Source organism: Lissotriton helveticus, chromosome 9 (genome assembly GCF_964261635.1).
Source record: "Lissotriton helveticus chromosome 9, aLisHel1.1, whole genome shotgun sequence".
Classification (NCBI taxonomy): domain Eukaryota; kingdom Metazoa; phylum Chordata; class Amphibia; order Caudata; family Salamandridae; genus Lissotriton; species Lissotriton helveticus.
In genome coordinates this window covers 57,422,599-57,446,413 of record NC_136070.1, presented here as the reverse complement: position 1 = coordinate 57,446,413, position 23,815 = coordinate 57,422,599, and the positions used below count along the sequence as shown (strand labels likewise).

The 23,815-nt window shown below is 42.2% G+C and overlaps 1 protein-coding gene across 1 annotated transcript in view; it reads left to right on the top strand.

The window, feature by feature from the left end:
* Positions 1-23,815, top strand: part of FMN1 (formin 1) — a 259,418-nt gene that overhangs the window by 187,467 nt on the left and 48,136 nt on the right. Inside the window, exons 9-14 of the mRNA XM_078659450.1 lie at positions 4,285-4,414; positions 8,591-8,737; positions 9,992-10,051; positions 11,197-11,317; positions 13,954-14,046; positions 18,041-18,092. Of these exons, the coding sequence (XP_078515576.1) occupies positions 4,285-4,414; positions 8,591-8,737; positions 9,992-10,051; positions 11,197-11,317; positions 13,954-14,046; positions 18,041-18,092 (603 nt within the window). The remainder of the gene's footprint in view (positions 1-4,284; positions 4,415-8,590; positions 8,738-9,991; positions 10,052-11,196; positions 11,318-13,953; positions 14,047-18,040; positions 18,093-23,815) is intronic.

Sequence of the window (23,815 nt, the reverse complement as noted above, 5' to 3'; positions counted from 1 at the left end):
CATGTCTGGCTCTTTGGTGTCTGTGTTCCTCCTGTTTGTTCCCATGCCAGTGCCCTCTACATCTGGGTGCCCCCTTCCCATGCCTTTAGATCCCCCAGTGTGGTAACTGCCATGGCAATTTGTGTGTAATAATAAGAACGTGGAAACTGGCATGAAAATGTGTTCTTAATTAGGGAAGTGTGAAATGTGACGTGAACTACAGGGGAAATGTAGAAACTGCATTGGAGACGTGTGGTTAGCCGGAGTATAGCGTGGCAATACATGGGTAGCTGGAAAAACAATGTGCTCTTTACTGGCAAAGTGGAACGTGGCATAATAAGGAGTGCTTCAGGGCCGGACTGAGAACCAAAACCGGCCCTGGCAAAGTGCTCGGACGGCCCCCTGGGCATGCGACCGAGCTCTTTGCTGGGGCCGGTTTTCGGTCGATTTTGTTACAGGGCGGATTTTGCAGCTATGCTGCAAAAACGGCCCTGTAACAAAAACGGCCACCAGGGCCCAAAACCGGCCCCCACCCTTGCGGCGCACCAGGGGATTGCCCGGTGCCCCCAACTGCCAGTCCGGGCCTGGAGTGCTTACCTGGCACCGTGGAATGTAGAACGGCAAATATATGCTTATCTGGCAAAGCAGAACCTGGCACGGCGGTGTGCATTCTGTATGGGGTGATTTAGAAATTGGGATTACAGCAAAGCAATGATCTGAGGGGTAACTTTGCTGTCTGTAATACTTGTAAACTAATGGTAAGCCACCAGACCCTGGACCATGAGGGGCACGCTGGCACTGTGAGCAGCCCAGGGATGTATTACTTGAAAGTGTGGCCTGCTTGAGTAGCGCCGTGGACAGTCCAGCACATTTAGATGATGGACATTACTCCCATTCATCCAGAGCACATCACCTAGCCTTCTGTGCTTAAGTTTTATTTTATCTGTCAAATTTAAAGCTCTTAGAAACAGCCTGCGTACCAGCATTAGGCACTACATGTGCTGCAATGCCAGTGTCCCTCTTCTCAGGTACACTTTTGCCCCTCTTTGCCTGCCCTCCTGTCCAATCCCACCAGCCTTTGTCTTTGTCCACTTGAACATTTGGCTTTGTCAGTGCTTGTCTGTGAATGCTGCTGAACCTGTACTTACACAAGAATCTTAATCAACACTCTTTTAGGGGCAGATGTGTTAGGGGAGTCCCCAGTGTGTACTCCTAGGATCACAAGTGGCTTAAATTGCTGGAACATGACAATTTTAGGTTAATTTAAATGTATCTTGTGTTAATGTTAATTACACTGGGTAGTTTCCTCCATGATTCCATAGCGTTGGTAATTATATAAAAATAAAATAAGTTGTTCAAACAACTTTTTTGTCCTCCTCAGAGAAGTGAGAGGCTTATTTGACCCTCATGGGATTCAAACACGAGACCTTCATTTTAGACGCAGACCAATGTGTTGCCTTATTATAATACAAGATATTGGTGCCTTGTTTTTTTTTTTTACTTTCAGTCTGGTTTGGTTTCTTAGCCAACAGCACTTTGTGTACTTGAAAATAGGCCCAGTTGTAAAAGAAAATTTAATCTGAAACTCCCACAACCCAAAAATAAAAAGTGAGGACTACCCAAATGTGGCATTCAGGACATGGGGCAATCATATTACTTAAAGCTATTGGTTAATCCACAGACTGTGAGCCAATTTGAAATGGTCTGTTTTGATTCATGTAATTAAAAGCAATTTGTTCCTACTTTTGTAGTCTTATTTGGAAGAGGACTATGATAGAATTACAAGACTCGCCTACTAGAAACCATTTTTCTGGTGAGAAACAAGCTTGCGGAAACCAGCCAGGGAGAAACTTTCTCCACAAACAAGTCGCTTCAATTTCTTTTTCCAAATGTAGGCTTTTCTGAAGTTCCGTAACTCCACATGAATGTTTTTTCATGTCAAACATTCCCTCAAGAATTACACAGATGTCTTGCCTCCTTTTCCCAGGATTTTCAATTTTCTTCTATTCTTCTTCTCGCCTTGCTGCTGACCCAGCATGTCCCTCCCCTCAATTAAAAATGTATCTTTCTCCCTTGCCTGTACTCTTGTCGGCTTCTGCCATCCCAGTCTCAATCACCTCAGGCTTTAGTGACAAAATGTTCTACTTCATATTTTTTTTAATTAAACTTTCTATAAAGTACATTGAAAATATTTTTTTGTCTTATCGGTATGTCACCAAAGGAAAGATTCACCATTCCTCTGATTGGTGTGCTTATTTTTTCTTTTTTCTCAAAGTGAGATGCCACTGTAAGATTGAAGCAGCAGATTTTCATAATTTGTTTTTTAACTGTATTGTTAACTTGTTAACTTTTAGGAGGATTTTTGCTGGTTTTAGAAATAAGCTGTTTGTGGACGGGCATGGGTTTTAAAGGTCCAGCCTAACAGACATCCCAAGTTGCCTAGTTGCAAAAGACCTATTGCGACCTTCCCAAGATCTTACAATGGGCTTAAAGCGTGCCTATTTCTTACCATTGTTTGGCTTTATTGTCCCGCTCTTTTGCTTGCTTTTTACTTGATAGCTTGTCATGTACATCTGGTGTTTTTCCTCCCCTGGAGCATACCCTTTTACTTGTGTTCTTCCACTGCTCACATTTAGGGAACTTCTTTTTCCTTCAGTACAAGAGTGCATGTGTTTTCCAGCTGTCTTCCTCGTCTGCTTCTCTCCCAAGCTCTGTGTTGCTCTCTCTTCGTCTACTCCCCTCACCCCCTCCATGCTGCTCTCATTTCTTTTTGTTTAGGCACTCAATTGAGTGTGTGTTTTTTCTGTACGCTTCCCATTTGTGCTTCTCTTCCCCTCCAGCTCTGTGTTGCTCTCCTCTAGGTGTATTGCTCTCATCCTGCACGGCTCCCTATCGTCTAAGTGCTTCTCTTTCCCCTTCTGTGCTTTTCTCCCTCTTGTGCTTCTCTGCCCTCCATGTGCTGCTTTTCCCCTTTTCTCCCTTCACCTGCTCACCCATTACCCCATCACACCCCCAACATCCAAGCTCCTTTTAAAAAAAAAAAAAAAATATTTGAGTTTTGCTCTAAAAATCTGTTTTAATTTAGCGATCCAAGTGGCATAGATCTATAAATATAAAAATTATGGAAATGTGCACTTATCTGCTGGTGTGCATATGTTTTTATGCATGCACAGGCAAGTTGAATGCTTTTGTTTTCTGACAATGCTGTATATTGCCCCTAAGCAGTATAGGACCACCAAAAGCAATTGGCAATGCCCAAAGGTGCGACCTTTTGGCTTTGTCAGTGCTTGTTATTTCCAACAACATAGTAAGGAGGTACCATTTAAGTTCAGACTTTCTGAGCGTACTGCTCAGATTGTGGGCACTTTTTAGGTCGATTCTGGACAGCACATGCGCTGCTCTGCAAGGCATGCTGTATTTGAGTATGACTTGAAGCTCCGCCCACTCTTTGCCCCTTTGTTATTGTCCTTCCTAAATACTGGCTTCTGATCCGTTAATAGGCTTGTTAGTCCCTCCTTAGTACCGCCTTGTCTTCATTTGTAACCTCCCATGAGGACTGGCCCTTTCACTTCTGTTGTTACAGGGTATGTCTCACTTAGTCTGTAAGCACTATTTTCTTTAATGAGTTACTCCTACTGCAGGCACAACATCGTTCCTGCAACATTCAGCACGCCATGTGCATTTTCACTTAACAAGCAGCCATGGACAAGGGCGCCCGCTTCTTTGAAATGAAATGGGTTTCGCATTTACAAAAGTTTTAGCTATTAGCGACAAAAATGATAATGCCTTTCATTTATGTGTTAATTATCAAAACAGAAAAATTGTCATTTAAAATGTCAGTAGCTTAAACTCTCGCCAATGCGACCCCTATTGTATTGCAAATGCTTGTTTCTAACTGCCCACATTTTTCCACGGAGCGTATGTCCTTGTCGTATGTAGATGGCAGGGTCAGGCTGACCTATAGGGCAGTCGGGCAGTTTCCGACGGGCTGGTTTGAAAGGTCAGTGTGTGGGCTGTGTTTGTGGGCCTGTTTTATGGCCTGGAGGGCCAATTTCTACTGTTGATTTCCCGAATATTAGAACAAATATTACCTGTTGGAAGCTCCAATGTACACAGTCTCCCATGTCTCGCACAACACCTAAACAGCGTTATCTTGAGAAGTTCAAAACTGCCGATTTGCCAACATGGGCCCTTTTTAAGTCTCCCAATTCACTAACTTTATTTTGGTGCCCGCCTGTTTTCTTTCCTGGTCCGACCCTGGTAGGTGGATATTTGAAAATTCCTGACCTTTTTCTCTCTTCGCAGGTTCCTGTACGAGCTATCCCAGATCCCAAACTTCGCGGAGCGGTCACAGTGCATCATCTTCCAGTCTGTGTTCTCCGAAGGGATCACCTCTGTGCATCGCAAGGTTGATGTCCTCTCCCGGACGTGTAAGGTATGGTGAACCAAAATAAAAGAATACATATTGGTCACCCGTAATGGATATTTCTGTGCTGTTAGAAGTAGTTGTTTTTAGACTTAGTAAGGGCAGAAACACTCAACGAATGAGGAAGCAACAGTATATCTAACTTCACCCTACAGCAGTTTTTCAGGGTTTTTTTGTTTTGTTTTTTGTGTGGTTTTATACAGCACAAACACGACCTAAAGTTATTGAAGCACTTTACATGTGCACCAGTTACATTACACATTGAATGTTCAGTTTGTTGTTTCTTTTCAAGTTTAGTTTGTTTTTCCTTCTCATCCCACCCACACACTAAAAACCGAATTGGGATCAAGGTGTCCATCCACACATGGGGTTGGGGATGGTGTTCCTCCTCCCCCAACCAACCAGTGGTCATAAAATAACTTTGTTGGAATCAATGTTACATACCTGAACTAATGCTATAAAATCCAAGCATCGCATATAGAACAAGTGTTACCAATGAGCGACGGCCATTTAGAAGGAAAGCACTAAGAGTGTAGTATGTAGCTAGTGTTGCATTCAGAAGTACACTGTCACAATTCTATTCGTAAAGTATGGTGTGGTAGCACAGTGTCATTTATAGAAAGCACATTTTCCATTTAAACAACCACTACATTTGCGCAGATATACTGTTTTTCTTACAAAACTCTATAAAGCACAAACAATGTGTGGACATTGGGTTGCAACTAATATTTGTCATTTGCGCACCACTAAGTAAAGCGTCTTAATTTGTATTGCTCCTATTAAGATCTTTGTTTCCATCAAACTTCAGAATTAGAAAAAAAGCACTTGATGTGTGCTTTCCTACTTTGTTTATTTTTTCTACAGTTCATTTATAGGTATTTAATTTTTGATGCATTTTAGAAGAAAACGAGATCCTTCATCCTACCCTTTCACACAGTTCACTTTACAAAATTCTCACACTTTCCAGTATGAGAAAGAAAAGTAAACACCGGTCTCCATGTTAAAAGAATCAGCAGCAATTTGTCAGAAGACTCGACTGACAACGGGATCTTTGTCTTTAAAGACAGAATAAATATGTAAGATAAAAGCAAAATGTAAGTCCTCTTAAATGCTCATTTGCTTCTACTGACCTTTGGAAGACAGGTTGTCAGGCAGACACCAGCCCATGTTAACCAATAGACTTCTGAGTAAGCTGCCAAGGACTCCCTTCCTTGATCATAGAAGACTTGTAACTGGAACAACATGTGAATTCAACTTTTAAGCACAACTGAAGAACGTGGATCCATGGTCTAAAACTATAGAACCAGTTTAGGTTGATTTTCCTTTCAAGTGTCTTTTCATGGCTTCTCTCTAGACACAGCTTTGTGTAGAGTGATGCTCCCCACAGCAGGGGTCATCTTTAACCTGAAACACCCAGAACAGAGACCGAAAGAGGTGTGAGGTTTCCTGGCCTGGCTGTCATCACCCAGCCTGAAGGTGTAATTGAGGAAAGACAAAAAAGTAGTGCTCTCCAAAAGTTTCCTAAACTTTTACAAAAAGCCCATCTCTAATCCCTACTTTCCACCAAATGGCAGTGTTCAGGAAGACTAATCAGCAGCTCCTCGCTAACCAAAAAGTCTCATAAATGTATAAAGGAGCCCTGTCTGCTCTCCCCTCACTTCACTGTTGAGGTCTCCTCCCTCGAACTACAGGAATGTGAGCAATACACTCACAATGTCTGGAAGGACAGTCCTCTTCCTCCATCTTCTGAAAGGCCAGGCCAGGGCTAACCAAAGTGGATGCACTACTTCACAAATTTGTTTAATTAAAGTTGACATGAAAATGATTGTCTGGTTTGTTAGGATTTCTGCAAGCAACCCAACTCGTGGAAAGAGGATAACACAGATCTGAACTACAGAGGTTCTTCTTAGTGGGAAAAATGCATAGTCTGTAAAAATTAGATTGTTTTGTTGACCTCTTCTTGAAAGCTTTAGGGGACCTTCTATATCTGTTCCAACCCTCTGGAAATAAATTTGTATCCCTGGCAATGGTTATAGAAGTGCCAGAGGAACTTGCCCTAGATTGCATAGTTGGCACCTACGACCTTTCTTGCTGAATTGAGTAGTTTCTACATATACACCGATCCAGAGTAGTTTTTGCAATATGATGAGTAAGTGTGCCAATTCTAGCTATGTCTGATGATACGATGAGGGCTCCGACAGTTGTTTGTTGTCATCTCCTTCCTTCCTTTGCACAACTCATTTTGGAACTGTGGCCAGAGGGGAAACATCTCCTATATTGCCGTCGTCCTTTGCTTTGGATAGAGCATAGTTTAAAGTGGAATCATTTTGTTGCACTTTTCTAGAACTGAGACAGTCATCAACTTAGTTATCAACAGTGTTAGAGGCGCTAACTCCCACCTTAGCAACTGAACCTATCTTTTCTCTGCTGTCCTTTGGCATTATGACTTTGGTTGTATATGGGGTGTTGTCTTTCCAGGCACCTAGTACCCCAACCAGTATTATCTCTGACTTGCCTGAGAAGGAGAAAGGAGGGCATTAGGCACACAATATCACACCATCTTTCTTCTCCCTATCTAGCCCTTGATAGTGCCTTATATACTGCTTCTGGAAACCTACTTCTCCTTCTTGAGGGCTGTGCTGTATCCTTCAGGCAGCTTTTGTCTTTAGCCATTCCCTCTTGGGTCGCCTAGGTTTTTCTAGTGGTGGAGATGAGCCCCACCCCTCCTCTGCCCCTTGCAAAATCTCTTCCCTTTTTGTTCCTCCCTTGAGTGTTTAACATGGTGGCTGCAGAGAACTCTGGGTTTGCCTCTGGAGCTTGCACCTGCCCACACTGTCCTCACTGCTAGGCCTACCATTGGTGCCAATCTGTTGGCACTCCTCGACCGCCGCATCTGCCTTGTTGAGACATCAGAATGCGGTGCAGACATAGCCTTCAGCTTATGCTTGGCACCTGCTCTTGGTACATTTCTGTCCTCTGTGCTCCCTCGAAGGGCCTCATTACACCAGCATAGTTAACCTATATGGCAAAGTGCCATCAGAGTTGATTTTGGAAGGGGGGCTGTTGATGAGAGAAAGAGTCAGAGAGAAATTACTTGTTAGTAAATTTTGATCATTTAAGTTATAATTTTGAGTAAAACAGAACTCCAATAAGTATTGGTGCCCTATGAAGAATAGAGAATGTAAGGTTCAGAGACATTTGTAGAATGTTGGAAAAAGCAATCAGAGTAGTATTAAGGAAACAATGGTAGTTAGTGAAATCCTAAAGCACCATGGGAGGAATTTGGCATTGACTTTCTTGGACCTTTATATGTTGGTGAGATTGGTGGTAGTTACGAACCCGTGGAGTAGTTCTAGAGATGGATCGGGTTTGTCACAAAAAGCTTACCGATTTGTTCTCGAGAGAAGGGTTGCCAAAATATATTATCTTTGAAAATGGAGTTCAGTTTTTGTCCTTAAGAAATGATTAGGTTTTTAATGAGAAGGGGTACAACTCATAAGCAAACCAGTTTATACTATCCTTTATGGACTTTCATGGTGGATGCAAGCAAATAGGTGGGCAGTTATTTGTATTATGTTGGCAATAGCCAGTGGACTATCTTTAGCGGGATCATTGTGGATATTGTTGTGGCACACGGGTGACATCTGTTTGAGGATTTGAAAGGGCGTAAAACAAATACTTTGGTAGATTCAAGCTGGCTACCTAAAAAAGGTGCATCAGTAATACGATGGTGAATATGATGAAAGTAGCGTAACAGAAGAGTAAGCAAGGATATGACAGGTTATACTCTGTTCAGGACCTGGATGTAAGAACTGGAGATTTGTTTAGGATCAGGAAAGGTGAAGTCTAGTAAGGGTACAGAGGGAAAAGGTTGTGGGGTTTTTCCGATCAGCTGCCCAGGTTGGTTTAGGAAAATGGTGGAACAAAGAAAGAGTGCGAAGTCTTAAGTGTCTGGAAAGGAGGATTTGTCTGAATGTCCTACATTGTGTAGCTCCACACGTCGGAGTGTACCTCAATGATTTTGTGTAGACCCCTCCTACCTTTGTCATTTGTATCTGTGTAGCGAAGGAGATTCTTGTAAAATACTTTTTTCCCCTCAAAGCAATACTAATAATCAGAAACAGACTCTAATCTTGGGTTTTGTCTTCCTGACTGTTTTTACAAACTGGCCTACATTCTTCACAGGGCTTGACGACCATGGAAAGCGTCAAGGACATCCTGGGACTGATTCTGGCTTTTGGAAACTACATGAATGGCGGCAACCGGACGAGGGGGCAGGCCGATGGATATGGTTTGGAAATATTACCCAAGCTTAAGGATGTGAAAAGCCGGGTAAGTTCTCCCCAGTTATGCTGTTACCCAGGTCTGAGAAGTGGGTTTTAGTACATTGAGTGGGACTCAATAACACAGAGCATTTTAAAGGCCTTGGTTACTCATTCAACCCCAAGCTGGTAGTCCTTGCTCCAAGCTAGAGTTTAATGCTTAGTTTAATATGCCCTACTATTATGAACAGCTAATGGCAAAATAAGTCTTCATCATACAGGAAGAGTTTAGCAAGTGCACTGGCCATCACTAATTTAGTGATGGTCAGTGCACTTTTTTGGGATGTAAGGAAAATAAAAGTCTGGACTATGACAATATACACCCAAAAACCTTTAAAGCACTTGTTAAAATAAATACCTTGACCAGTCTACAAACTGATACCAACCCCAAAAATAGTTTCTACAGTAACATTGAGAAAATAACTATTGACTGTAAAAACATCAATATTCATATCTACCTATACAACATTGATGTTAAGTAATATCTGCCAGTACAAATAAGCGCAATGTGAAGCTCGCATCAACAAAAACGGTGGTACTCTTGTTAGATAAATCCTTTGAAGGTTTAAAATAAGCAAGGAGTGGGGGTTTTTTGTAACTGGGAGGTTTTTGCCCTAGATGTGTTTGTTAGTAGTTTGTTTTGTGTGGTCGATATTACTGTTGTCAATGTTTCCCAGTATTTAATATTGTAGTAGATAATGTGTGAGACTGCTCAAGTTGACTTCAGATATAATCAGGGTAACTTGAACAGGGTATAATTGGAAGACCAAACTATACAGTAGGGTTGATAAAATTATGTGGCAGGGTTGACAAAATTATGGGATCTATACTGTAGCAGTATTTCAATATTTTGTATTAACTATTAAAACAATCTGGGCAAAGTTGCACCTAATTATTACCAGTTTAACACAGACTGAATACCTCAATCAACAACCTAACCTTTACAAAAGGTCCGCTACTGCATAGAACCATTTGTGGCACGTTTTGTTGAAAAACTTTTCACCTGTTTGAGCTAGTAACTTTTTATCCAATTGAGTTAAAACTAGCATTTTGATGAAGTCTGCCGATTATCCAGCATGTGGATTGTGTGCCAAATGTGGCATATCCATAACTATGCAGAGAAAAGTCTCCACAGCAGGATGTGATAATTCCAGTGACCATGGATATAATATATTGTGCTTTGTATTTACATTGCCTCTTTTCTTTAAAGTTTGCATCCCTATCTCCTGAGCGCCACTCACAACAACTTATTTTCCTGCTCTAGGATAATCGCATAAGCCTCGTGGACTATGTGGTGAAGTACTACCTGCGACACTTCGACAAGGTCAGAATCACAAGACAGAATTAAAGGCATATTGTCACAGAGAGAAAGCAATGTGTGAAATATGAAATGGAGAAAAAAATTCAGATGTTAAATACCAAAATGTGTTTTTGCATCAGTCACTTTTGTTTTAACAATGGAAACAAAATTCGGAGATAATGTGACCAGTTGCGAACACTGGTCACTCATCTTCCTGAACAGCAATTGTAATGACCTCATGGAAAATATTTATATATATCACCTGTCTTCCGATCGTATGGTCAGGCTGTTTTGTCATTGTACCGTACACTTGAACTGTGGTCTCCTGTATGGACCACCCTCACATCCATGTGTCAGACTGGATCTAGAAGATTTTTGCGTGAGCAGTACCCCTGCATGCCAGTAGGCGGCGTTGATCTGCTTCGTGTGCAGTCGCCCATGCTGGAAGTGACTTCCACGTCACCTATATGGGCACCACCTCAGCTCGCGGACGTCAGTTCTTTTCTTTTCGCACAAGTTAGCGTTAACCCTGGGAAAGAGTATTTCTCATTTTTTCCAGACGCGGCCTGTTGCCACCCAGTCCGATTTTACCCCGAACTCCGCTGAGATCGGTGACCTACAGCTGAAGTGTCCATCTTAAGTATGCCAGTCATTGCTCACCATCTCTGACCTGCTACGCTACTCCTGTCCAGTTCTGGGTTATGCAAAGCACTCTCATCCTCTCTACCTTTGCTTTGATGGTTACCAGTGTTCTATCCTGGGTTACACAAGTCACCTCTCTCCCGGTCAATCCCTGACATGTAATTTACTGCTTCCCAGTTGTGGGGAACAAGCTTAGCTCACCTACTTCAACACTGTCTTGTCAACACTCCAATCCTGGTACTCTTAGATGTGATAGACTGGTGTAGCTGCCATGTGTGGCTTGTGATGTCCACGTGTAACTCCCAGGTGTTCTGTGCAACCGAGGGCGACTTGCTTCCTCTGAACTGCTATGTAAGGCCACACACCAAGTTAAAAGCCAGGATCCAATCTTTGCCTCGTCCATATCGTCTGACCATACACTGATTGAGTTTTATAGCTCCCCCTGAAGTTAAGCTGTTTGTCAAGAGATTTGAATATTTTTCTTTACATGTCAGCATTCTTTTTGTAACCACTCTATCATTTGCTAGGACGCTGGGACAGACCAGAGTGTGTTTCCTCTCCCAGAACCCCAAGATTTCTTCATGGCCTCACAGTTCAAATTTGAAGACCTTTTGAAAGAATTAAGAAAACTTAAAAAGGAGCTTGAAGGTAAAGCAAAATGTTGCATTCATTTATTTTAATAAAATAATAAATAACACTTACAAGCAGTCACCTTATATTAACATTTTACAAAAATTAGAACTTTTGTCATATGAAATGAAGTGCAGACTCATGGACCATGGTTTACAAAGTTTCTGAAGTTGGAATTTTGCCAGCTTTATAAAGTTATTTTTTTTAATTTTGAAAAACTTTTTTTGTTGTTGCAAAAAGCATGTGAAAAATCCTGGAAAATAAACCGGTTTGGCAGATGAAATAAAACTGAAAAAACAAATTTGTGCAGAGTTCCCAAGTTAACGAACAAGATGTTGCTTGAAAAAGTTCCTCTGAAAAATGTTTGTTGGAAATTTCTCTAGTTTTGCAAAGTGTATAGTTGTGCACTCACTTATTATGACGATATGGCAGAACGAAAAGGGGTTGAGCAAGAGATTTATGGTATAACTTTTGAAAAATATTACATTGGACGCAAATATAAGGAAAGTGCTATTAGTATTTTCTTAGAATTTAGAATGTAATAAGTCCTTCTGAGTCTGAAATGCCTAACGGGAAATTCTCAAAAGTTTCAAAGGGGATAGCAGCACTCAATTGAATACTCTAGCATTTCTGGGAGAGGAATTGCTCGACCACTCACAGAGAAATGGAAGAATAAGTGATAGAAATAAAAAGAGTTACATCTAGATCTGCATTCAGAACCCTCAGTTTGAAGCACCAGTCTTGCATTGAATGATAAAAAAAAATATTGGAAGTCACCACATTATGCAGGAAATTTCCTGTTAATGATGCATGGGCTGTAAGAATCATGCATTTACTTGAAGAAATAAGGCAGCTCTATAAGTGTTGATGTATCAGAATAATGTCCGTCGAAGAAATCCACTCTAGAAATGTCGGCTGGCCGCAGCTGGGATAACAAAGGGGCATCCGAGGTAGTGTCTCTACCACAAGAGCCGTACAGCTACTGGTCCACTGGGAGTCCACCTTTACAACGCTTTCTTTTTAACGGAATGCCTTTACTTTGCAGTGCCTTTACCACAATTATGCCTTTACCACGCATGCCTTTACAACAAAAGGTACGCATATTTAAGAGAAAAGTGTGTGTGTATACTTTTGAGTTAAGAGGTGAGTAAAGGTATTGGGTGCAAATAGAGGGGGTTCCCCCCCAAAAAGAAAAAATATTTTATTTATAGTTTTTAAAAAATGGGTTGTTTGAGGCCTCCCCCAAATTAAGAAAATATTTAAATGTAATTTTTTTTTTAATTGGGTGGTTTGGGGGCTCTAACCTAATAACAAAAAAATACAATTATTAATTTAAGGTTTCACTTACCTTGTATATACTTTCTTTGCATTGTAAAGGCATGTGTGGTAAAGGTATATGCTTGGTAAAGGCATGCGTTGTAATGTCAAAAAACCAGTCCACTGAATGCCACATGAAGCTATTGATCCTTTGCGTTATATCATCTAGATTAGAATGTAGCGGCTCCACAGGGTTGTCGATAGTTTCACATGGGAGGATATGCTTGAATGTACATGACACAGAAGAGCAGCCGAGTAACTTAATAACCAGAAGAGAAGTGCCAGCATTGTGTGGGTACACTGTACGCACAAGGATGCTTCAACATCGCAGGAGGTATACATCTGAATAATTCGCTACAAATTGGAGGAGTGTTGGAATGAGGTGGGTAGTTAGATTGGTGTTTAAAACTTAATAGCCTCAAACTCTGAGTCTTTTATCCAATATCCTATATATTAACAAATATGTAATATAAATTTGATATTCTAAAACCTAATGCAGAGAAGTCATGAACAAAATACACCAGAATGTATTGTCAATGGTATCTGATTATGAAACAAAAAATTAATTCAGTTAACTAATATTATTCTGCCTTAGGAGCATATAATGAATTCCATTAAGCAAAGATCTTTTGCCTACACGAGTTTGGTCTTATTTGCCCATCCGCCTGGGACTTCCTCAAGGCTCTGTAAAGATGTGTGGTGGTTAAAATGAAGTGTGGAGAAAACGGAGAAACACGTTGTCATCTAAGGCCTGATTTAGATCTCTGCCTCATGGGAAATATAAATCCCATTGGATACAATGGTAGTCGATAGCATTACAGTATGTGATCTCTGCCGAATGTCATCGCTTAATTAATTTCATTTTATGTTCATAAAGGCTCATGAAGCTGCTTCATTCTTTTGCACTTAGTTTATCATTTTTGGTTGCAGACCCATAATTGACTTTCATGAAGGCTAAAAGTAGGCAGTGTTAGGATATCACCAGGTTTCTAGACCTTCTATCAAAGGTACGCATTCGTTTTATTGGAAGTTGGCGATGGCAAGCACGGAGGGACTCAATTATGATTTGAAAATCCGTTGTAGGGTTAATTTTCTAGGGGTTTGGAAACAACACCACTTTATTTAGAAAATGTAAATGCATGGTTTAGGAGGCGACCATTAAGAGTTGGGTATGTGTAATTGAAAGATGGACTATGTGATGGGAGGAGAAGTAGTGAGGACCACATCCTATAGGTGCATCTCTGGTTACGTGACGTTAGTGTGGCTCAATGTCCACTGTACATTGTAAACTATAACCAACTCTGTGCAGAAAAATAAGTAGAAACGTATCTTTACAGCTTGTGAGAAGCAAGTCGTCGTTGTGTGCCGACAGTCCCCAGAGGAGTTCCTGCAACCTTTTAAGGACAAAATGGAAGAATTTATTGCGAAAGGTAAGTCTAATTCACTTTAGGAGGAACCTCCCAACAAAAATACATATTGTTTAAGTCTGTTGCACCCCTCCCCCATTTGATTACAGGAATTTTATTTAAAAATGTAAGGGAAACACAAGCTAGTAGAAATATAAGAAATAAACAAAGCTAAGCTGTGTGCATTAAGCAGTCAAAAAACAAACTAGCATAAAATAGCTAATAATGTATCATTAGAGTCCTGGATGAGTGCACCACAGTCATGCATCGTGTTATCTCATTATTGCATCTGGGAAGCAAAGCTTTGCATTATTCTCAACATCTTTCCTGTATGTGAGGAGACATGTAGGTATTCCAATTAATTCTTAAAGTCTGTATGTGACTAAAATACAGTTACAATATGAATACGAAGACGCGCCCATCTGAAGCGGGAGTATACAATTGATCAAGAGTGAATGTACTGCTAGGAGTACGACAGGCAGTAAGTGTTGGCCGATCATGGTGACAATAAGTGTGAACCTTCTCCAGTATCAGAAACAAAGGGACATGATTTTGTCTTAGTCCTCACACAGATTTCTTTTTGCCTAAATAATCCTCTTTTTCAAAATGTTATCGCTGGCCATGGGGACTGTCCCTTTTGAGTAAGTTGTGTATCATGGCTGTGTGGTGCCATGTTGTATTCTCTGGGTCTCACCCAGTCGTCGCATTGGTGGCGGCTCGTCTTGTACACACCTGGGTACTTTTGGTGATACCGCAGTCAGTGACTCTAGGCAATGAGGCCGAAGAGATACCGTTGAGACTCACCATGAATGACCGACAGATCTGATTTCTGGATATATTTCAATATCTGAATGTGTCTGAACCAGCATATATAACTTTTAAAATACCTAGGGTTTGAGTGCCCACTGCAGAGATAGTGTGTCACCTGCACGACATAGGTACCAATCCTGGAATAGCTGACTCAGCTGTTCTTCCTTCTGATCTAAATAAAAGAAGTGTGGGTGAGTTTAGCAATAAAAGCCCATGTTACTTAAGCATCAAGAGACAATTCTGTTTGTGCTGTGCAGTATACTAATGGCCTGTGCTAGGGATGGTAGTGAGTAATTTTAAAAGTGGTGGCCTGTTAATTGCTGTCCCAGTTTGCACTGACAATTGGGATTAAAATTGTGCATTTTGCTGAACAATTTTCACGTAAATTGGCAAAAAGTAATAGGCTCTATAAATATCTCAGATAGGGCACTAATGAGATACCCCAAAGCTGTCATGGTATATCAGGCATATCAAAGCCTCCCAAGGAGGGCATCTTAGAAGACTTCATCCACCTAGAAAAGGCTGTGAAATGTTCTGCAAGTGGTGTATTTTTCTTTGCATTTTCCCTTCACAAATACTAACACCACCCATAAGGTGTAAAGAATAATGAAATATTCTAACTGTGCAATTTGACGAAGCCCTTTTATTATAAAATGTATAAGCCCTTTCCTTTACCCTGCCGTCCCCTTCTTATTTTCCACACTACCCCTTAGTTAATTCCTCCCCAAATGTCCACCTTGAATGTGTTTTGGAAAAATGGCTGTTTTTACAAAACCATCAGCTTGTCAGTTACTAAACATGCATTCATTTTGCTCACATATATTTGCCCATTGTGTTCAGTAAATTCCCTCAAATTCATCTTATTTTCAAAAAATTTACTTTTTGCCCTCGGATGCAGGGTTTACATTTGGAGTAAAGTAGATCATTTTAATCCCAAACACACTTTTCAGTTTCAAATAACTGTGTATCATCACTGTATGCCAAGACTACTGAGACTGTGCCATGGAGGGCCACCTTAAGTCAGAGGTTCCTACCATTTCACAGGAGTCACCAGATGACCGGATACTCGCTTTATGCCAGAGCAACCTGCCTTAGGCCAAATGCGTAGATCATAAATGGAATGAACCAACAAACAATATGCACCATATGTCAGTGATATGCACAAGATACTGAGGTTGACCACCAAAATGATAGGGCACCCACTAGATGTCAGGGATGCCCGAAAGAAGCCAGTAGTTACAAAAACGAGGATTGCCACCATATGCCAGGTAGGCCCACCGCATGCCAAGAATACCTCAACGTGAAACTCGAGATGTCCCCAGCATACTTATAGACTCATGTGAACTACTGTGCAAACGCACACAGTTGTTTGCTTTTTGTTAGTTCCTCATTCTTTCTCACCGCCTCCCCAATCATTGTTATTGGTAATGCCCTACTGGTATGATGGTCTGTGCAACCACAATCCTGTCCATGTAGCGTAGCGTGGTGCTGATTGCTTCCTTTGGTTTTGTGTTTGCAAACTGAATACTGTGCTCCATTCTTCCTGAGCCCAGGCAGGGAGAGATCAGTTCAGGAGGAACTAGGTTGCTTCAATGTGGCTTTTCCAAGGCTTAAAGTGAATCTCTTCAGCACCCTGAATATTGGCAATACTATAGGTTTCAGAGAAGGCCTTGTTCTCAGAGATACACTTTGCACTTTAGAGTTTCTGGGGAATTTGAGAGCGATAATACTCACATGCACTCTGAGGTTGTGGGTTTGTGCTGTGTATGCATGCTACTCTTCTAGATGGAGCATGTGTATTCCCCACTACTTTCTCCATGCGGTTGTCCATTCTGCTCTTGCACGGTCATTTGTCGGACAGTGCAGTGGGAGAGCAGCCGGGTATCCCCCGTCTTCTCATGCAGGACTACCCCCCAAGCATCCCTGTGGAGCAGTGGCCCCTCCAAGAATTACTCATGTTATTTTTAGTTTTACATTTCGGGCACCGCAGAAGGACGATAGGTCAAAGGAGGAACCAGACCGGCAATCCCGGTCTCTTTCTCTGCCAGGTGACCCAAGGAAGCTTTGTACAGCAAATAGCCTGTCAAAGCGAGAGGGAATCCCCCTCTCACCCATATAGCACCTTAGAGAGTGCTACACATAGTCAAAAACAACACAATCACTATAATTTAGTTTATTAATTTAAATTGCACTTTATTCACATACTCACTTGGTCCTGAGGAAAGCCTGTTTCAAATTAAAAAGGCCAGGCTGAAACATGTAGACCACACAGGACGCTGGAGGTCATAATCCATACACCAACGCGTCCGTCTGCCTTTTAAATAACCAACAGGGGCCCAGTAAATTAAAGTATTTTTATTACCCTCGGGTACTGGGACCCACTGTATGGGTTTTTTTAACTTTCACCTTCTCACTCACTACACTGCACACTCAGCGAATATACCAGCTCCGCAGTAAACTGGCGTTGAAGCACACCCGGGACACATTCGGTGTCACTGTGGTGGGCCCGATGATGAAGCATGCCACCAACTAGGTTGGTGGGTGAGGGCTTCTTGAACAAACCGACTGGTTTGCCGACATACGTACTTCATTGAGTCTCTTTCTCCTTTAAACTTAGCTAGTCCTTCTTTGATTTTGATATATAATACCGGGGATTCGGACTAGCTTACCTAGTCCTCACTCTCTCCTTTGATTTAACAACACTCTTCTAGATGGAGCATGTGTATTCCCCACTACTTTCTCCATGCGGTTGTCCATTCTGCTCTTGCACGGTCATTTGTCGGACAGTGCAGTGGGAGAGCAGCCGGGTATCCCCTGTCTTCTCATGCAGGACTACCCCCCAAGCATCCCTGTGGAGCAGTGGCCCCTCCAAGAATTACTCATGTTATTTTTAGTTTTACTGTTGTTGTTGATGTGCCAGAGTTTCAATCTTCAAAGAAGATCAGTATATGCCACAGCGTTCAGCGGGCCACGTGAGGGACATTTTTAAACTATATGCTGCAGAGAAAACCAGGACAAAATAAGGGAACTATGCATTTAAAGCTTCCTTTGAGGATCCCAGCAGTAGGTGAGTGTGTACTTTATCGCGGAGACACTGGATGAGTGTGTGACTGAAGAATACGTGTATCACCCACTGTAATTTAGATTCCTAATTGGTCATTAAAAAATGCCTCCGCTTTTACTCAACATATGTATTTTTCCCTTGCAGCCAAAGAAGAACACAAGACGGAGGAGCATTTTTTGGAGGCCACTGAGAGCAGGTGCGGTTCATTTGAGTATTTCTGATTTTGCATTTATGAGGTCTGGCTGCAGACCCATGTAGTCCCTGACGGGTACCATGCATTGCATTATCTAACCAGCTATAATTCCATATTGGCCACTATTATTTTGATATAGATGATGTCTCTGGATTTCATCTGCATGCATGCGGAAATCATGGGACCGCATGAGGCAAGCATGCAGCTCAACAAAAATATTGAGCACACCTGAGTGACGGGTGAGACTCCTGGGGATGCCACAGAATAGGCCCTTTATCCGAGGCGTTTGTGGTGGCAGACCCTTTTCGTGGGTCCTACCCATAGGAAATGATTTAAATCATTGAAGCACAAAGCGTCACCTCGCAGCATCCTGGAGACGATCCATCAGGGTCCTGTGGATGAGTATGAGAAATTAAGTTGACAGTCCCAGTACTACCAAACTACTTACATCGTCACCATCCAATATCCTGTATTGTCCAGCTCTACTGTCCAAACAGACTATATATCTCTGTTAGGGCAAAAGTCAACCTAGAACTTTTTAAAAATAGACTGGACCCCTCCCCCCTCCCCCCCATTAAAAATACTAGCAAGTCTATGTGCAGTAAACCATCTATATCCCCTCTATAGGGAAAGAAGACCCAGGAGTTGCCACAGACCATGAAGACTTTGAAAGCTGGCTTGAGTGTAGTGGGTTGGGAAGAAAAGCTTATGAAGGAAACACTCTGAGGATTTTGACGAAAGCGTAGGGAAGCGGTTGGGATCCGTGGGAGTAAGGTTTGGGATGATATTGGTATTTCCAAGTTGAGGGAAGACACTGGTTGTAGTCTTTCATTGAACCCCCATAGAATTTGGATTGGAACAGACAGAAATCTTTAGATATTTCAGATGCCAACGTGCCTTAAGTAGTTACCATTACAAATGGAGGCTAAATTTGCTCGGACACTGATAGACTCAAGGGTCATACTGGAATATTTGGCATACTTGTGTATGTAATAAACAGGGTAGTCTGATGCTCCTACTAGCCTTTGCTGATGGGGTAAGGTGGGTGAAGCCATATTGCATCCCAAGGAAGTGACCTTACGGGCTTACCTGAAACTTGTGTACGTTCAAATCCTGCACACTAGATCGCTCTCCATGAGTTGATGACCCCACATATATTTTTAATGACACAGGAAAGTAGGAAATGTTACCAATAATCTCTGGAGATGTAATAAGGTTCAGGAATTTTGAAATGCGGTACACATGTAATAAACTTCTATATTCGAAAAAGAATTTGTGTTGACTCGTATGGGTATTCTGTAGATTTGAAGCAAGCTTGATTTAACAAACTCCCAGTTCACTTGGTATGCTTTAAGGCTAATGTTAGCCAGCAGATATGCATAGCTGCTGTATGCGGCAGCTCTGGACTCTCAGAGAAGGCTGATGGACAGGTGTAGGACTGCAGAAACATCTGTGTACAAAGCACGAGGCTGCCCAAAGAATGGCTGAAATCAGAGTCCCCTTCGAGAGATGCCTGGGTGGATAATAGGGATATTGTATACTCCTCCAGACCAACTGCGAGATATCTGGGGAAATCCCTGTTTGGTATTACTCCGTTACAAAGGGACTTTACTTTAAATTGTTTTGGGACTAGCAGATTTACTGTGCTGAAATGCTTTTACCTCCTGGAACTCTCCTTAATATTTCAATTGATTACACTACTAACAGTGACGAAGGGGAGTCGGCTCTTTTGTTTCTGAAGTTGCTTGTATGGCAGAAGAAACCTAATAATTCAAATAAAAACCCAGACTAACCCCACAACCAAATGTAAGGTAGAATAAAAAGCAACCATTAAGCACTAACCTCATTCGGCTTCTGCATAACTGTGACAATGAAAGCATCCAATGGGAATCCTCTTTTGCAAGGAACTGAGGCTGCTACAAGCATTCTCTTTGGTTATAGACTCAAGTAGACCATTGAGAGGTGGAAGGATTGGACAGAACAGGTACTGGGGTAAATGTCAGTCATCTGTATGGTTCGTAATATTAGAAGTAATATCAGATAATTGTGACATATGATCATAGTCTTATCGGGGTGATGGCTGTAGGGGCTACCATAGGATTTGCTAGTTCCTTGCCCATTGGAGTAATTGTATTTATGTTTCTTATACAAGGTATTAGAAAAATGCTTGATATGTTTTTATGTTTGCCACTTTGTAAATCTTGACTGAGTCTTTATATATAGGGGATGTTTTAGGGTCGTGTTGAGCCCTCCTGCTCTGCATGTTTTAACATAGTTTTTGTCTTTGCTACTTCTGGAGAGAACAAGACATGGGGTAAGAATGACCTCAAATGTTCTAGGACTGGAGTAATCTAGTCCCAGAGTATTGTTGGGAAAGGTTCCACTGATTTTCGATTGATGAAAAACTGTTAACCAGATTTAAGGTAAAGCAGGATATATCGCACAGTTTCAAACTTATTGATTTGATTAAAAGTGATTTTAGCACTTGGTGCTAGCCAGCCCTGCCCAAATGCCACCTTATGTGGTTTCCCAACAGAAGAATCAAATAGTTCAAGGGCTACATAGATATCTTGTTCGAACAGACGGCAGAAATAACTGGATATGTTTATACACGCACTTTGTGGTTACAAGGCATGGTTTCTGGGTATTGGCGTATAGATACGCTTTTGTTTACCTAATCACACAACACTATTTTAGGGTTACTTACAAATGCTTATGCCTCATAATGTGACAAAAACAATGCAGATATATTTCACAATCCTGCCAGCTAGGTAATGCCACAAAACAAGAAGGTATGTCCTGAATTTGCCCAGCTTGCTATTAGTAAACAGGATTCGCACAGAAACGTTGTCTCAGACCACAAAAATGCTTTAATTTGTCGATATAACTTAAACAGTATCAAGTGTGTACAACACCCAGGGGTGCCATTGTGTTATGCCTGGCGGGACAGCTCTGGTTACGGTGTTCTCATGCTTGGCGCAACCAGAGGATTCTTCTCGCCTTTGGCACGATGATTGTTATTGAGTGACATTGTTGGAATTTTTGGTATGCCGCCTTCCTGGAAGGACCAAACTGTTTGCACCTGCATTTCCCTGAAATGTGTCGCCGTCTAGACGACAACCGGAGAGTAGCAATTCTTATTGAAAGGTCAGTGAGGGATGGCGGCTGAGGGCCAAGTCTTGAAGTATGTTATGAACCCAACATCATCCTTCAATGGTTGAAGTGTTTCCTGGACCCTGACCTTTAATGTATCAAAATTAAAGCCCTACCTGACTCTAACCCACTTCTTTTGCCTCAGTACACAACAATCTACTGAAGCGCGTTCTTGATTTATGAGACCATGGGACGGGCAACATTGGATATTTCCAAATGGAGAGCAGGTGTTTTGATGGGGGTCCACGGCTGAAGTCCAGTGTGTGGTACCTCCAATCGTCCCACCTCTACGAGGGCAACGCATCTCAGTAATGTGCATAGGTCAGACCCTTAAGGACTGGTAATAAGACAAAACTGGACAAATTCTTACCTACAAAGTCACAGAAAGCTTTTCAGTTTCAAAATATTAAGGCACAAAGTGGGATACCTCTTGGTACCAAAAGGATACTTCTCAAAAATGTACTTTGTGCTCTGTCATATTTCTGTCCGTGACATAGACCCAGTCATCTTTTTCTTCAAACAGGGGTGCCCAAGAGCTTCTAAAACAAGAGGTCACCTGGTGATGTAGAAAGATGCTGAGTGCTGCGGAGGTTTTAAAGTGTAGCTGCCATTTGACAGAAGATGAATGTTGAGGCGTTGGTGTGACCACAAGGAGGAGAGTGGAGGACGTGGCCAGATGACATATTCTTGCAGTTACCGTTGTCCTGGGCAGGAGGCGATGGCCGCTCCCTTGCCTCAAGATAAGGCGCCCCCTTCTGGAAGGCGCTCTGTTGGGTATCACGGCTCCATAAGTGGAAAAACAAGCACAGGATTCTCCAACAGGAGCTCATCATGGGCTGGGGCAGTGGGAGACCTAGACAACCTCTACTGGTTGCACACCTGTTCCATCACAGGTGTGTCACCCTAGGCACAAGTATTGAATGCTGGATCCCAGCCTTGATAAACAATGTTGTTCATACTGTAGTTTGATTCATTGGTAATGTTTAATTCTTATTTTCACCAATTCATTCACATTAAATTCCATTCAATTCATGTTCGGCGTAAACATAAGTTGTTCCAATGCATTTCGGTGCAATGTGCACCTTCGTCAGGGAACGCCTTAATTAAGACAGGATTAATCCCGGTTACGCGAAGCTCCTCTGCTCCGTGTAGCTGCTACGCTGTTCTTTCAAAGATCCAGCATTCAATACTTGTGCTTTGGGTGACACACCTGTGATGGAACTGGTGTGCAACCAGTAGAGTATCTCGTACACCTTGGAGGGAGGTGATACCCCAGAGCACAGTCTAAGCAGTACATAACCATCCAGGAGCGGTGCACAACCCATTTACTTGAAGTGAGACCTAGACAACCCTCAGGAGTAGGTACTAACACCCTGTCCACAGCCTACTGGGAGATCAATGGGCTAAAAGTTCCAAATTGTATTTTTTCCCTCTCATTGCAGTTCCCTATTTGGGATTCTGCGTTTTTATGTCTGAGGATCCAATATAAAGCGCCTATTTGAAGTCTGTCGGGACTCGAGGGGCGCAGGGAGTTGGCAGTAAACGTTCAGAGTGATTTGAGTTAAGTATGTTGAAGGGGCACAGCCTATAGAACAAGATACATGAAAGCTAACTAACTAGGAGCTTTGTTTCTGGTGGGCCATCTCCTGCAGCCCTGGAACAGGGGAGTAGCCACCAGTGATACTACTTGTCCGTGGCAAGCAAAAGAGGCGACGGAAAATGAAAAACTGTCTTTATTGGAATGAGGCCACACTGAGTCGGTGGCAGGTAATCAAGGCAAATGTAACTGACCCATCTGCAATGATATTTGAGAAGAAATAAGATCATGGATGTAGGAAGGTAGATCCCTGACTATGGTTGCCCCCAACTTTTTGCCTGGTGTTTTGCTGGTTTTCTGACTTAGTTGACCTGGGGCCCTGCTATTCAGGACCCCAGGCCTACTGCTCTCTCTGTAAAATGGATTCCATGTACCTTAGGTACATATCTAAATTGGATACTGAGTCACCTTATCAGTCCCTGTACAGTGTACCTTAGGTACCCAGGGCATAGGTGTACCCAGGGCCTACCAGGGGCTGCAGCATGTATTATGCCACCCCTGGCTGGCCATCCAAAACTGACACAACTGGCTGCTTGACAGCTGGGGCAAGGTGGTGTAATCACCCCTTGCTTTAGATATAGTATACCTATATCTAACCCTAAAATGGACACACAGATCTCCTATCAGTCACTCCTATGGCAGGCCTTAACAATCCTGAAGGCAGAGTGCTTGGAATCGTGTGAGATGGTGCTCTGGCATGAGCTGAGCCTGTCTGCGGCTTTCGGGATCCATCCCTTAGCCGTTTCCATGATATCGCATACCATATACTCTTAAGTGCATTATAATCCTCGCGGTTAAATGCCAACTCTGGTATCGCTTTATCAAAACATGTCGAGTAAGGTGTCATACGAATTGGAATACTAACCCCTCGCCAATTCTGGCGACGGGGTTAGCATTCCACCCTTCTAGAGGGACACGACATGTATGTAACCCCTAACCCCGGTTAAAGTCAAACAGAGCCTCAGCTCCACAAAAT